At 36.8% G+C, this 16,700-nt stretch overlaps 1 protein-coding gene across 1 annotated transcript in view; it reads right to left on the reverse strand.

Annotated features, from left to right (window-relative positions):
* The window catches only part of LRRFIP2 (leucine rich repeat (in FLII) interacting protein 2), a 141,483-nt gene that overhangs the window by 30,639 nt on the left and 94,144 nt on the right, over positions 1-16,700 (reverse strand). Inside the window, exons 15-17 of the mRNA XM_012644063.1 lie at positions 11,082-11,126; positions 9,602-9,718; positions 5,737-5,808 (exon numbers count right to left, since the gene is read on the reverse strand). Coding sequence (XP_012499517.1) covers positions 5,737-5,808; positions 9,602-9,718; positions 11,082-11,126 — 234 coding nt within the window. The remainder of the gene's footprint in view (positions 1-5,736; positions 5,809-9,601; positions 9,719-11,081; positions 11,127-16,700) is intronic.

Here is a 16,700-nt window from a genome sequence, read left to right on the forward strand (position 1 = left end):
AAAAAAAAAACCATACTATCTGCCCCCAAAAAAAAAAAAAAAAGATATTTCTGAACAAAACCTTATACACGAATGTTCACAGCAGCATTACTCATAATAGCCAAAAAAGTAGAAACCACCCAAATGCCTATCAATTAACAGATACACAAAATATTGTAAATCTACACAGTGAAATATTATCCAGCTATTTAAAAAGAAATACATGATACATGTTACATGTTACAACATAGATGAATCTTGAAAACATTATGCTAAACGGAAGCCAATCACAAAAGACCACATATTATATGATTGGATTTATAGGAAATCTCCAGAATAGGCAAATCTATAGAGACAAACAGTGGTTGTCCAGGATGGGAGTGGGAATGAAAGAGGAGGAATGGGGAATGACTACCAATGGGTACACGGTTTCTTTCTGAGATGATGAAAATGTCCTAAAATTGGGTTGTAGTGATGGTTGCACAACTCTGTGACTATGCTAAAAACCACTGAATTCTGCACTTTAAATAGGTAAATTTTTATGTGTGTATGTATCTCAACAAAAATACATATATATCAATACATATATACACATACCCACATACTTTTAATACTTCATAAACCAGAATTAGGTTGACAGGCAAGATTTAAATTAGGATTGGAAACAAATTTAACCAAAAGAAAGAATACAAGCAAAGTCAATTGTATAATGGTCTAAATTTAGTGGTATTTTAATACGATGCAGAATTTAGAATGATTCTCATCCATGTGAAAGTCTAATAGCAGAAAAAATTCCTCATCGCAACTCAGTCCCACGTAAAACTGCATGAAACACCAGAATTCAAGATAACTCAAGTAATATTAATAGATTCATGGACAAAATATACGACATAATAAACTTGACACAGAATTTATGCAACGTAATCTTCCTTTACACAATACACCACAAAAGACTGTTAAATTTAAGTGTCCAGGTATTTTAATGATTTTAATCTCACTCACATATTGATGCCTATTTGGAATTAGTTTTACTTAAATGTTCTTAAGGCATTGATTTTCAAAGTGTGAGTTCCAGAGCAACAGCAACAGCATCACTTGGGAACTGGATAAAAATGCAAATTTTCAACCCCATCCCAGACCCAATGAATCAGAAAATCTGAGGGTAGAGTCCATCAATCTGTATTTTATAAGCCCCAGGTGATTCTGATGCACACCAAAGTTCTGAAGCCATTGTGTTAATATTTAAGCTTTGATGATCTATGGCCACAGACTCCTAGAATAAGCCTTCACAACCATGTGACCAAAATCCTCAACCACATTGTGAATTACGTGAATTCTAGGACATGATCCCTTCATTTTATTCCTAGTGCCTTCCATAAAGTAGACACTCCATAAATCAGCCAATGTGTAGCTGATGACAAGACTTATACCGATAGCCTATTAACTCTTCTCTCAACAGTTCTTTCTGGGATTATTCAAGTTAAAGCCATTTCTCTCCTTATTCCCATCCTTCTAAAAATCAAAAACATGGGTGATATTTAAGAAGAACATTTTCTGGAAGGTCTTAATTAAACTTAAAACTAATCAATAAAAATGAGCCAAGTGCTTATTTCAGATAACTTTTACAAAGATGTGTAAGACACTGTTCTTGTCCTCAACATCTTAAAACCTAGTTAACAGCCTATGAAACTATACAAAATTAATCAATATTTCCAAACCTATGAGATAGTGAACATAAAACACCTGGGACAGTGCCTGGCACATGCTAAGTAGTCAATAAATATGATCAATTATCTGTCATTATATGTCAAGAGTTAATAAAGGCAGTATATACTTTAAGAGTTTAGGAGAGTGAAAGATGATCAGTTCAGGCTGGGACCTTCAATGGAGCCTGGACTGTTTCTCACAAAACAAAATCTACCAAAGCTGGGTCTGTTTTGGCCAAATCAAGATTATGTAGGGCACTAGTGGTCACTGAAGTAAACTGGTGCCTCTATGGCCCTGATTAATCAGGAGGCAGAGACTCTGCTACTAGTAGCCTGAGGAAGGTATACTGAGGAGTACATGTACTTCCTCTCAAATTCTCAAGAGGAATTTCTGGATTCTACATTTTTAGAAATGTACAGAGTCAACCCCTGGCCTCTGAGAATTTAAAATTGATGATTTTGATTGTTCTGCTTAAACTCAAAGGTTTTAACAAACAGTAATTTATAATTTGGGGAAGGTACAAATTCAAATCAGCAGTGCTCTGAGGCTATGTAGAAGTCAGACCTTCGTTAATTAGAAAGCTTAATCAACTGGTGACCCAACACATCTTTGTAGCTCAGTATTCATATATGAAGTATGGTACTAGCTATATATAAATGGGATTTTCTTAAGGCTAAACTTTTTCTCTTTGCTGATTCAGGTAGGTTCTTGACTAATATTACAGCAATAATACCTAATAATAATAGTAAGCATTCATTAAGCATTTATATGCTCTTTGCATACCTTACTGCATTTAATCCTTTTCAGTAACTCCATAAGGTAGGTAATATTTATCATCATCCCCATTTTACAGAGAAGAGAAGTGACAGGGAGGCTAAGTAACGTAAGGTTGGTCAGATAGTCAATAAATGGTGAACCTAGATTTTTTAAAGAATATTTTCAGTAATTCTAAAATGTTCTCTATCAGTTGAAATAACAGCTGCTTTAAAAAGTACTTAAGCAAAACATGTTAAGATTTTCATCGGCTTGGTAAAAATAAGCACCAGGGCTATCAGTTTGGTGGAGTGTCTTTCAGGCCACTTCTTACTCATTTACAGTATTTACCTATATACCCTTGGCTCCATCTACATTTTTATTTTTTCTAAGACAGAGTCTCGCTCTGTTGCCCAGGCTAGAGTGCTGTGGCGTCAGCCCAGCTCACAGCAACCTCAAACTCCTGGGCTCAAGCAATCCTACTGCCTCAGCTCCCAAGTATCTGGGACTCAGGCATGCACCACCATGCTTGGCTAATTTTTTTTTCTGTCTATTTTTAGTTGTTCAGATAACTTCTTTCAATTTTTAGTAGAGACGGGGTCTTGCTCTTGCTCAGGCTGGTCTCGAACTCTTGACCTCTAGCGATCCTCCTGCCTCGGCATCCCAGAGTGCTAGGATTACAGGCGTGAGCCACCGCGCCTGGCTCATCTACATTTTTAACACAATTTATATACGCTACATTTTGTTCTACAGTTTGCCTTTTTCAATATGTCTTGGAAAGCTTTCAGTCACCAGATACAGATTTATTATGTTCTTTTATTTACTTCTGGAATTATATATAAAAATTTAGTCAGGTATTAATCTTTCTAGTTTTTAAAATGGGTTTAGTCCTTTAATTTATAAAATCATTAAAGATCTTTTACATCATTTAAGTTTTACAGTAATATTTCACTGTATTTTCTGGGTAATAATACACACTATACAGTAGTACAGCATGCAGTAAACACGGTAATAGTAATGAATGACCAACTTTATCGATTAAAGGAAAGATGAGGCTGTGTGTGGTGCCTCATATCTGTAATTCTAGCACTCTGGGAGGCTGAGGCAAGAGGATAGCTTGAGGTCAGGAGTTTGAGACCAGCCTGAGCAAGAACGAGACCCTGTCTCTACCAAAAATAGAAAAAAATTAGCTGGGCGTGGTAGCATGAACTGTTAGTCCCAGCTACTCAGGAGGCTGAGGCATGAGGCAGGAGGATCGCTTAAGCCCGAGTTTGGGGTTGTGCTGAGCTATGATGATGCCACTGCACTCTAGCCGGGGGGACAGAGCAAGACTCTGTCTCAATCAATCAATCAAACAATAAGTAAATAAATTAAAAAAAAAAAAAGGAAAGATGAAGGGGAGAGTGGGTAAGAGCATCCCAAAGGCAATAATAACCGAGAATAATGTCATAAGCAATGAACAAATATTCTTTTTTAATTAGCTACATCACACCACTTTTTTATGATTTTTCTTCAACTTAACAGAGTCATTTCAAAGATAAATAAAATCTGAAGTCAAGTTCAGTTGTACAGTGGCATGAATTACGAAATGGGATTGTATCTGTTTAAATTTTAAATCTAATCTGTTCTTTTGTATTCTTCAAAGAATAAATGGTAGATCTAAATGGTAGATCTAAAATGTAAGAAAAAATGTTTTAACTAAAAGAAAAAGCCAGTAAGAATGTCTCTGAATCACTTGGTTACTTTCCTGATACATTCATTGTTACATGATACTTTAATATGAGTATATTTATTTAATGTACTAGATTTGCTTGAATCAAGATATTTCTAAAAGTCATGTCTTTAAAATCTTAAAAGAGAGATTAAATCCTGAAGATTAGAACAATAAGACTGAATGACAACATCGACTAATTCTGTAATTCTCCTGAAGTTTATTGACAACCCTGCACTGCCCTATCAGCAGTTTCCAGGCTTCCCTCATGGGCACTGCCCAAGAGACTTCCCATCTTTTTGGTCCTAAGTCTTAATTGTGAATTTCTTATAGACCATAACCTCTGCATGAAGGTTTTGCCTGGTCGCTGGGCTGCTTCAAACCGTGCCAGGGAGGATGATGAAAGCCTAGCCCATAGGGTCCATACTTTGTCCTTTGATCCTTTGGGCACATCCTGAGTTATCTTTCCGAATGTCTTGCTTTTGCTTTTTTAGAGACCTGGTCTGTATTTCAATTTCAAATCCAGACACATGTGTGTTCAGAGAAACCTTGGGTTTCTTCATATTAGGCTTGAACTTCACAATGAAACATACGGAAAAGAAGAGCATGATACCAAAATGCCACATACAAATGTCTGCCTCACATATTCATATTGAAAAATGGTAGTCATTCCTCCTGGGAAAAATAAATCCCATTTAAATTTACTTCCAAATTCTTTAAGACACTAGGATCTGTTTAATCCTTTCTGACTTACAAGTTTTAAGAAAAATCTAAACAAAAAGAATATATAGGACTCTTGCCTTAAGGTTCCTTCTTCCAGAGGGGATATTTATAATAATGCTCTCTCAGTTGCTTCTTCCTCCTACATTTAATATTGACCAAATCTAGTGACAGAAACAGGCTATACTTTTTCATTTAGCTTAGAAGAATTTTAAGGTCTAATTCCCAATAAAAATATTCTTACTATTTTTTTAGGCATTTGTCCAATTTAATTTGTATGGCTAAGACAAGGAACATGTAAGTATGTTACAAGGTTTAAAAACTGTAAGATATAGGCCAGTTACAGTGGCTAACACCTGTAATCCTAGCACTCTGAGAGGCCAAGGTGGGAGCATAGCTTGAAGTCAGGAGTTTGAGACCAGCCTGAGCAATAGCGAGACTCTGTCTCTACTAAAAATAGAAAAAATTAGCCAGATGTGGTGGCACATGCCTGTTGTCCCAGCTACTTGGGAAGCTGAGGAAAGAGGATCACCTGAGCCCAGGAGTTTGAGGTTGCAGTGAGCTATGATGATGCCACTGCACTCTAGCTGGGGCAACAGAGTTAGACTCTGTCTCCAAAAAAAAAAAAAACAAAAACTGTAAGGTATAATATCTCCTGTTGAATATTCCAAAAACTATACTAGATATTTACACATAAGCAGAGATTAAAAGTTCATTTCTCCAATGCTTTGCAGGTTAAGCACATGCTTGAAAGACAAACATTGTTAGTAAAGCTATGTGCAGTTGGTTAATAGAACTCATGAAACCACCATTACCAACACTTCTGCATACAGAGCATGCGTGGGTTGCAGAATGGGCCCTGATACCTTTAGTTCTTTAAGCCCCTGCATGTATCTCCCTTCTACATCCTGTATCTGGTCCTTAAGGTCATAGATATCCTGCAGGACATAGGAATGAACCATTGCATAAAACCATGCACAAACATATCTTAAGTCTCAAAGAAATCAGATGAAATGTAACTTGCTTTTGTATACTCCAGAAGAGAAATACAAATACAAAAACATAACTCCTACTCCAAACCACTGAAAGGGGCAAACAGGTCAGATGATAGTGGGGCTGAGATGAAGTCTGGAGTAATCAATCCGGTGTTAAACACTGTCTTGGTATTAAATTCTATTGAAAACAACATAGCAAATGGGGGCAGGGCTGTATATGGAAAAAAGCTATATAAATTATAACATTTTTTAACACACAATTCAAATTTTTTAAATCATTTAAATAATTTTAAGCATAATGTTTTACATAGAACTAGCAAAATATATATAGTAAATTAATTGTAAGCAGCAAATTTTACTAATTCATGCTTAAGTTTTAAAAAATATAATACAGGATATAAACAAAGTTATCTTTCAATGACTTGGCTACTGACTACAATTAACTTGGAAGAAAAGAAGTAAAGGGAGGCAAATTAAACACAAGCATTTTGAACATGATGTCAAATGAAATATTCTATCCCAAGAACACCATTTAAATGAGAATTAAAACAATGAAAAAGCATATGCTCCAAATGTTACCATAATCCTTATAAGAAAAGTTAAACAGGTCAAATTTTAAATGGAAAATTTTGTTTCCCTTCTACCTGACCCTGTTATATAAGGTTTATTCTGGATGCCTGTTTTAGGTGGGAAATAACTGCCACAGGCCCCTAAATATTAATACAATTCTGCAATTATGGACAGGATCAATTATTAAAGGTTGATTATACACATTTTTGGTATTATACTTTCCCTGCCCCCTTCATTCCCTCCCTGGTGTGTTGGTCTGTCTTTTACTCATTGATTCAGTCAACAGACATTTACAGAGGGCCCATTAGGAGCGAGGTGCTAGGATACAAAAATCTCACTTCCTTCAAGAAGGTCATTCTCTCATGAAAGAAAAGTAAGCAACAAGTTGTGTGACAGAAGCAAGCTAAGTCTAAGGCTGGAAGGCCTGTCCTTGTGTCCTTTTGTCCGACTAGAATGTAGCACCTAAAGGCAAGAATTTATCTTATTCAACTTTCTACCTCCAGCACTTATGCCTAGTACATAATAAGAGCTCAATAAATAATGACACTGGCCAGGCACAGTGGCTCATGCCTGTAATCCTACTACTCTGGGAGGCCAAGGCAGGAGGATTGCTTGAGGTCAGGAGTTTGAAACCAGCCTGAGCAAGAGTGAGACCCCATCTCTACTAAAAATAGAAAAATTAGCTGGGAGTTGTGGCACACGCCTGTAGTCCCAGCTACTCAGGAGGCTGAGGCAGGAGGATCACTTGAGCCCAGGAGTTTGAGGCGGCAGTGAGCTATGATGACACCACTATACTCTAGACTGGGCAATAGAGTCAGACTCTGTCTCCAAAAAATAAAATAAAATAAATAACAATAATAACGACACCTTCAAAGTCATGCCCATGCTGGCCTGGGTCAGCTCTCCTTCTCTGCTACTGTTATAAACCTCTCCATCTTCCCCTAACCCCCAGCCAACTTTCACAGGCAGCCCATTTCACAAGCCAGACTCCTCTTCCTATCCTACCCACACAATCTTAGTCATCACCTGTCCCTAACTCGTCTACCATGTCAGTGGGAGGTGACCTCCAGTCTAGTTAAGCTCATCCATCTGAGCCCTGGACTCTCCTCTCACTCACTCTGCTGTTAGTTACCCTCTCTCCTTCCTCAACCTTCAACTTCTCTCTCTACTGGCCCAATCCAACCAATGAAAATAATAATCTCACCTTTAAAAGAAAGCAAAAACCTTCTCTTAAACTTCTCTATATATCTATTGCCCAACCAACTCCCAGTCTCATATTCACTTCAGAGCTAGTTTCTTACATTTTCTCCCCTCACAGTTTTGACTTCCTCACTTCATTCTCATTGTTCAACCACAGGGTTACTATTCTCCTGGCCTCCAATGCTTCCTCCAACCTGTGTTCAAAGTTATTAAGAATGCAAATCACTCGCCTATGTAATATCCCATAGTTGTCAGGGTAAAACTGAATTCCTTTCAGGCTAGCATACAAGACACTTTGTGATTTGGCCACTTGCTACTTCTCCAGCCTTCTCTCTCACTCACCACTACTACTCACTTCACTTCACATCTTATCCTCTGGCAACTTTGCTGTACAGATAACTTGCTGGCTCTCTGAATGCATCTCTCTCTCTCTCTGAGAAAGCCTTTCTCTTTCAATTTCTTTGCCTGGTTAATTTTTCTTCTTCCTTCAAACCTTAGCCCAGAGTTTGGGTTTTTTGAAAAGTCTTTTGTTATCTCTTCTCCTAGTCCAATTTACATGACACTTTTCTGAACTACCTTAGCCCCATTCTTGCTACCACCATAGTATCACACCACCTGGTTTTATTGGTTAGTATCAGTTTGTTTTCCCTATGAGACAGTAACCTCCTGAAGGCCAGAATGTGTTTTGCTATCTAAATCTTCAGGGCCAAGTGCTCAATAAATGTTGAATGAATGAATGAATTAAGGCAATTTTTCTCACTACCCTTCCCCCATTCCTCACAAATAGCAGGTTCAGCAAATAAACATTCAAATATATTTTTTAAAGTTCTCATCTTCCAAATAAAAAGGTTAATAAGGGCCAGGCACAGTAGCTCACACCTGTAATCCTAGTATTCTGGGAGGCCAAGGCAGGAGGATCACGTGAGCTCAGGAGTTCAAGACCAGCCTGAGCAAGCCAAAGACCCCGTCTCTACTAAAAATACAAAAAATTAGCTTGGCATGGTGGCGCATGCCTGTAGTCCCAGCTACTCAGGAGGCTGAGGCAGAAGGATCACTTGAGCCCAGGAGTTGGAGGTTGCCCTGAGCTATGATGAGGCTACTGCACTTTAGCCCAGGCAACAGAGCAAGACTCTTGTCTCCAAAACAAAAAAAAAAGGTTAATAAAGACAGAGATTCAACTAACGGGTCAATTAAGCTTTTCATTATCTCAGGTATTTCTGTTACCCAAATACTATGACACTTCTAATACTATGAAATGCTGAGAGATAACTGTATTCTAGCAGCCAAATAACATCATAATGGCTCAAAAGTCTGGGACCAGGTGCAGCAACTCGTGCCTGTAATCCCAGCACTTTAGGAGGCTAAGGCAGGAGGATCGCTTGAGCCCAGGAGTTCAAGACCACCCTGGACAACATAGTGAGATCCCATCTCTACCAAAAAAGATAAAATTAGCCAGTGATAGTGGAGTGTACCTGTAGTCCCGCTACTTGGGAGGCTGAGGCAGGAGGATCCCTTGAGCCCAGTAGTTACAGTGAGCTATGATCATGCTACTGTACTCCAGCCTGGGCCACAGAGCAAGACCCTGTCTCTAAAAAACCCAGTAAAACAAAAATAAAATTTAAAAGTTCCCATGGTCTGGTTCATTGTATATCCACATATTTTCCATTTAAAATATGGCCAATTCTGATAGAATTACTTTTACATACATTACAAAGTTTTTTTGGCATTTATAAATCAGCAGAACTCGTTCCAATACAATCAAATTTTCAGGAAAGAAAAAAGAATTAATGAATCTCCTTCCCTTTCAGGCTCTGAAACACCTGAGTCATATTTTTTAACTGTATTAACAATGTTTTTGAAAAGAACTCATATTCTTTCTTTCTACTAAGTCGCACTAAATGTTAAAAGCTCCAGTATACTACCAAGCCAAAAGACTGCTTTTTAAAAACCAAAAGCTGTGGTTTACCCGCAATTCACTTAATGAGGTGTCTGGATCTATCAAGCTGCTGGTGTCCCCGCTTCCTCGTCTGGATGAGTTTCCACTTAAAGGGGTTGTTGCCGAGGCAGAATTTCGAGATGAAGGCTAGAGAGAAAGAAATATGACACTTCTAAGTCTTGTTCCTTTAAAAATGTTTGCTGTGGGAACTAAAAATGGGGCAGGGTGGTGGGGGCAGATGTGGGCATCAGGTAAGGAAGTTACCAAGTACAATCAATGGGCGATTTAGATTGGTTTTGGGGGAGGAGGTATCCAGAGAAGGGCCCAGCCCTACTAAGCATGATTTCATTAACTCAAACACCTTATCAGAATCTAGAATTCATGATAGCCAAAAAGGAAACAGTTTTTATGGGAGTTGTTTCTTTTCTAAGTTTATCTTTGCTCTACTATAAACAGCACTGGGGTGAGTACATCAGATTAATTTAAAGCAATTTTAGAAATTTACAACTGGTGTGATAGTTAGCCCTTCCCTATTTAGTTCCTGAAACTGCTTCTCAAAAATGTCCTTTTTTTCTAATACTTTGTTGATAAAGACGGAGATACTATTTGCAGCTAAAGCAGCAACACTGTGTATTGCTATGAATTTATACTGCTCTTCTCAAAATTAGTTTAAACATGAGATTATGCTATTGATTAATAAACAGCATGGATCTGTGATGTCCAATATACTAGCCATTGGCCACATGAAGCTATTGAGCACTTGAAATGTGGTTAGTCCAAATTGAGATCTAGTGTAAAATACATACCAGATTCTGAAAGCTTAGTGTGGAAAAAAGAATGAAATATATCTCATTAATAATTTTTCGTATTGACTATATGTTGAAATATTTTGGGATATTTGGGTTAAATAAAATATATTACTTAATTTTACCCGTTTCTTTTTACTTTTTTAATGTGGCTACACTTGTAAGCATACATGTAAGTTCGAATTTTTATGGGACAGAGCTGATTTATCTTTCTTGGGTGTAGCATAAAATTAATCCTGATAAACCATTTCCCTAACTGACTTTCTAAAAATATTTTTAGAAGTAAGAGACTTTAACAGAAAGCAACTCCTAGAAAGAGTTATTTTACTTCAAGAAATATCTTATCTAGAAAAGCATAAAAAAAAGTCTCAGACTTTGTCACCACCATTTCTAAAGATATATCATTCTCAGTATTTAATCACTTCTTCTCAGGATCAATTTCTAGAGGAATGAAAATCAAAAGAGCAGCCAAAAGCTTAAGAGGTGACATTCAAGGAAATAAAATGCAGTATCTTTTCTGTTCCCAGAGCTTCACATGATTTAACTTCGGAGGAATTTTGGAGGGTCAAGGACAGGAAATAGATGAGGGAGGAAGAGTAACTCCATCGGACCAATTGTTGTAAAATAAAGAATGAACAAGTCATAGATAATAAGTTTAATTGACCCTGAGAATTTAATTCCCTTAGGAATTTATATATACTCACTCTGGTATAATTTTCAGCATACTGTTTGTCAGATTTTTCATCCAACTAGAAAAGAACAGAGATAAAAATCAGGAAAAATGCTTAACATGGTGACTTTTTAGGGGGAAAAAAATAAATGATCTTATTTGAATTCTCCAAATTCACTGATGTTTGAAACCTAAAAATAAACATACTAAACTGAAATAAAAAATTCAGTTTCACATAAGACAAAATGTCAAGAAGTTTACTTCTTATCCTTAAAAAGGCACAGAGTAAGCAAGCTGTATTTACGCAAAAGTTTAAAACTTTTAGATAAATTTTCTTTTCATGGTATTTAAAATACATTAAAGAAAGCTATTTATAAATTCAAGTTTTAGCACTGCAAATGTTAATACAAAAAACACTTCTACATATCAAAAGAAAAAGTCTGACAAAACCAAAAGCCAAAAAACTTTATTTCTAAACATTATTAGGACACAGGACACATAGATAAGACTAGTACACTTAGCCAAAAAAGTTCAGACTGGAGTAAATCATGTTAGATATCATCAAACCATTTTCCCCCACATCATTAAGGATTTTTTGGGTTTTGTTTTTTTAAGTAATACATGCACACATGGCCAAAGGGAAAAAAAATCAAACAGCACAGAAGACTATGTTAGGCCTCTCTCCCTACCACAGCATACCCTGACCACCAATCTTCAAGGGCAACCAACTCCCCAGTCTTTAAAAAATTCTAACAGTGTACACCACACACATCCTGTATCTTCTTTTCCCCCTTACCAAGTCTCAAAGATTTGAGAAAGTACTTCATTTTTCTTCAAAGCATTTATCATTCCCTGACACTATGATATTTATTCATTATTTGTTGTCCGATCTCTCTCAATGTAAGCTCTATGACTGTATTTTCTTTTCTGTATTCCTAGGACCAAGAATGGCTCCTAGCAAAGAACTCAAAATGTGTTGGATAAGTGAATAAATCATACCCCATTGGTACTAATAGACTTACCTTATTTATTTTAACAGCTACACAGTAGCCTATTATGTCAACTTATCATAACTGAATTAATCTATCTTATGTTCACAGGCCTTAAGGTTGCTGTTTCAGACAGTGTTTCAAGACGGGAGGTGCCTTAAAAGTCTAATTTAAAACCCTGACTTTATAGCTAAGGAAAATAAAATTCAGAAGTGAAAGATGCTACTGAAGGTTAAACAACTACCAAATGTCAGAGCATTCACCAACCTTAGTTTTGTGAATTTTAATTCCAGTGTTCATACTATTTACCTGCATATACTATCTCGACTACTACTAGGGGAAAAAAGTCACAAAGGGATTTAAATAAACTCCAACTCCTAAACCAACCTTCTTGGCTCGATATACAGATAAGATCTCAAAATCTTCCTCAGTTAATTAGTGAAACATGGAAGTCATTATTTCTGGCTCTACTCACATCACTTGACTTTAACTTCCTCATATTTGAAAGTTTTTAGTATTCTTTTTATTACCCACATTCGTGTTTATGAACACCTTTTATTATGATAAGTACCAGATCAGTAATACAAATACTGTTTTTATATATTTAACTTTTTGTTACTTCTTGCTATAATACGCTCAAAACAAAATTGACTTTAGTTGATTTTGATTTTTTTAAAGAACATATGAAATATTTTAAAACAGATAACGACAGTGGTCGAAATTTGTTTTTTAATATTTATTACCATAAAAAGGAATAATCCTCCATCACATCTGTACTAGTAAAATGTATTACCTAATATTTAATGTGTTATTCTTCAAGGTGAAAGAAATATCTGAATAACTACTTATTTTCCTCAGAGTATTTTCCAACTCTTTTCTGCTAATGAGTTAAAAAAGAAAAGCAAACAGCATTCAAAATTAAAACATTCTTTTAAGTTTATTTGAAATCCTTTCTCCATACCCACCTCTCACAAAAATGACCCCCAAACCCACCCATTTTTTTAACAGAATGTCACCTTGGAATAATCTTACATTTCAGAGGTTGCATCACTGAACTAGTCCATGGCAACGTTGATTCTATCGCTTTCACTGTCTTCTGACAGATCCCAATTGTCGCAACCCACACTGATCATGCGTCAAACCTCAGGGATTGTTAAGCCAGCAAAAAATGCCAAGAGCAGCCATGCCGCAGTCCACTTATTTTGGCTGCAGTGACTTGGCCAGAGATTCTTCAGTTCTTACTTCTGAGACTTGTGCTATATTATGGACTGTCTTCCATTTAGATAAAAAGCTAGCTGAAACCTGGTATTCTAAAAGTCTCAGGGGATCCGATAGCCAGGAGGTCTACGTAGCTACGTTACAATGACAAACTAATGTTCGTGATGTTGACAGAGTCTGCCAGATCCTGAAAAAGCTTTGTAAATGAAATAAAATTTAATCATATTTACTATATCAAGGTACTAAACTGTAGTTTAATAAAGTATTTATTGTGTAGTTTGTGCAATGTAGTCACTGGATCCTAATCCTTTGCTAACTTCTAATTTACATATACTGACTTGATAAGGCTATTCAAAAATTGTTTGAAAAAATATCTGATACACCAACCACAGGAAAGAAGAGACCAATCAATTTTAATAATTTCCTAAAGCAAAAATGGCTGAAGAAATGGGTTTAATTATTAATAATCAGCAAAATTTAAGTTAGCACATTTACATGTTTCCTTTACTCTAGCTTGACTTACAGAACTGAAACAAAGCCAATGCAAAAGAAAACAGGAGGCTAGAGTCCATAAATATTATATAATCTTGCAGAAACAGGGGCCAGAACCCTTTTTCAGAACCTCCTAGCTCAGAAGTTATAAAGTATCAGCCTGAAAACAAATATTTGGTCCACAATGAGGTAGCCATAAAATGTCTTATAACTAAATTCATTGTCAGCATTTTAAAATCAGTCGCCTTAAAAAAAAAATAAAAAGTAGAAGGAGAAGGAGACATTTACCAACATCAAGTCCCCTTTTTATTTGTCTACAAGATGAGCTGAATTACAGCATACCCTTTAAAAGAAATACTATTAGTTTTTTGCTCTGGAGAGGGGACTAGCAAATATTTTAGGCTTTGCCAAGAGACAAAATTAAGGATGTTATAAAGGTACTTACATAACCACTTAAAAATATAAAACCCAGTGCCTTGCAAGCTGTAAAATAATAAGGGGCTGGAGAGATTTGAAACCCCTGCTCTACAAAATCTTTTGCTTATGTTAGGCACATTTAATCAATAGAGATGGGGAGATTTTAAAAACCGTCTTTTGGGCAAGGTGGCTCACACCTGTAATCGCAGCACTCTGGGAGGCCCAGGCGGGAGGATCGCTTGAGCTCAGGAGTTTGAGACCAGCCTGAGCAAGAGCGAGACCCCGTATCTACTAAAAGTAGAAAAAAATCAGCCGTGCACCCACGCCTGTAGTCCCAGCTACTTTAGAGGCGGATGAGGCAAGAGGATCACTTGAGCCCAGAAGTTTGAGGTTGCAGTGAGCTATGATGTACACCACCACACTCTACCTGGAATGACAGAGTGAGACTATGTCTCAAAAAATATATAAACAAAAAAGATAAATAAATAATAAATTAATAAAAACTGTCTTTTTCAGTTCCATGTAGTCTCTAAAGTAAAGCACCAAGAAATAAATGTAAGTAGGACATAACCACTAATTCAGACACAAATTAAAGGCTGATAGAATTCAAGGCTTTTAAGAAAAGAGGTGTATACAATAAATTTAGTTGTCGATGCCTATGGAGAAAAAAAGAGATTACTAAGCAAATTAATAAAAAGGGCAATTATTTCCAGGGAATGACTTGGGATTCTTCTAACTTTGTATGCAGAGAGAGTCCTTGAATCGACCCACAGCAAGATGATATATTGCTGTGGGTTGCACGGCCAGACTTGAGAACCAATGATCTGGAATCCACACTTGAAAGTATTTTCTAAGATTAAAATAGTCCAGAAATAGCTATTTAAATACAACTAGTTAAGTGCCAATTATAAATAATTATCTCTTCATTAAAACGTTATGTCTAATTTTTCTTTAAGAAATACCAGGCCAGGCGCGGTGGCTCACGCCTGTAATCCTAGCACTCTGGGAGGCCGAGGCGGGTGGATCACTCAAGGTCAGGAGTTTGAGACCAGCCTGAGCAAGAGCGAGACCCCATCTCTACTAAAAAATAGAAAGAAATGATCTGGACAACTAAAAAAAAATATATATATATAGAAAAAATTAGCCGGGCATGGTGGCGCATTCCTGTAGTCCCAGCTACTCGGGAGGCTGAGGCAGAAGGCTTGCTTGAGCCCAGGAGTTTGAGGTTGCTGTGAACTAGGCTGACGCCACGGCACTCACTCTAGCCTGGGCAACAAAGCGAGACTCTGTCTCAAAAAAAAAAAAAAAAACCTCTCTGGCCGGGCGCGGTCACGGGCTCACGCCTGTAATCCTATCACCCTTGGAGGCTGAGGCGGGTGGATCATTTGAGCTCATGAGCTCAGGAGTTCAAGACCAGCCTGAGCAAGAGCGAAACCCTGTCTCTACTAAAAAAAAAATGAGAAAGAAATTAGCTGGACAACTAAAAATATATACAGAAAAAATTAGCCGGGCGTGGTGGCGCATGCCTGTAGTCCTAGGTACTCGGGAGGCTGAGGCAGGAGGATTACTTGAGCCCAGGAATTTGAGGTTGCTGTGAGCTGGGCTGACATCATAGCACTCTACCCTGGGGCAACAGAGTGAGACTCTGTCTCAAAAAAAAAAAAAAGAAATACCACCTCTCATCCTCTCGAAAGTGCTTGACAATCAGGACATCATTGGTCCATGGGCAAAACAACATTAATGCCAGTAATGGAGGGTGTCACTGAGAGAAAATCAGCCTGTTACTGAGAACAGTAGGCAGATCCTAATTTGCTGGCTGGAGTTTATTCATTAAAACAAATGCACTGAGGTATATCTATCGGACAATTTTTCCTAAATTCACTTCCCCATGAATGTGAAAGCAATGGATAGGCACACTTCAAAGCAATGCCATAATCCAAATGTTTAAAATCTATTCAGATTCTTCCCAGTTACTAGAAATTAATGACACTTTACTGAAGAGTTTATTATTCAATTTTCAAATCCTACCTATAACTTTATAGACTCATTGAAACCAAGAGGGAAAAGGATTTTTTAATCAATCAGGAATGTGTAAATAAGGGCCAGCTATTAGATGATATTAAGGAATTACTTTTTTATTTCATTAGGTATAATAATGGCATAATAGATCTGAAAAATATCTCAGAGATACATATTGAACTATTTATTGGAAAAGGACATGATATGTGGGATTTGCTTGAAAATAATTCATAAAATAAAAGGACAGAAAGGAGAAGAAATCGATGAAACAAAATTGGCAAAATATTGATAACTTTTGAAGGTGCTGATGGGTTCTAAGAGGGAAATTTTCCACGGGAAAAAAAGTTTTTTTAAAAAAGGACATTAATGAATGCATTCCAAAACAAATCAAATAACTGTATTTTACGTTAGTATGTTCAAATAAATATCTTCTAGGCAGTAAATCAAGTTCTTAATTTTAAAATAGCTAATGTATTAGCTGTTAGTCACAAGCCTGAGACAACATAACCACTCCATGC

This window comes from Propithecus coquereli, unplaced genomic scaffold, assembly GCF_000956105.1.
Source record: "Propithecus coquereli isolate 6110/MARCELLA unplaced genomic scaffold, Pcoq_1.0 Scaffold1, whole genome shotgun sequence".
Lineage (NCBI taxonomy): Eukaryota > Metazoa > Chordata > Mammalia > Primates > Indriidae > Propithecus > Propithecus coquereli.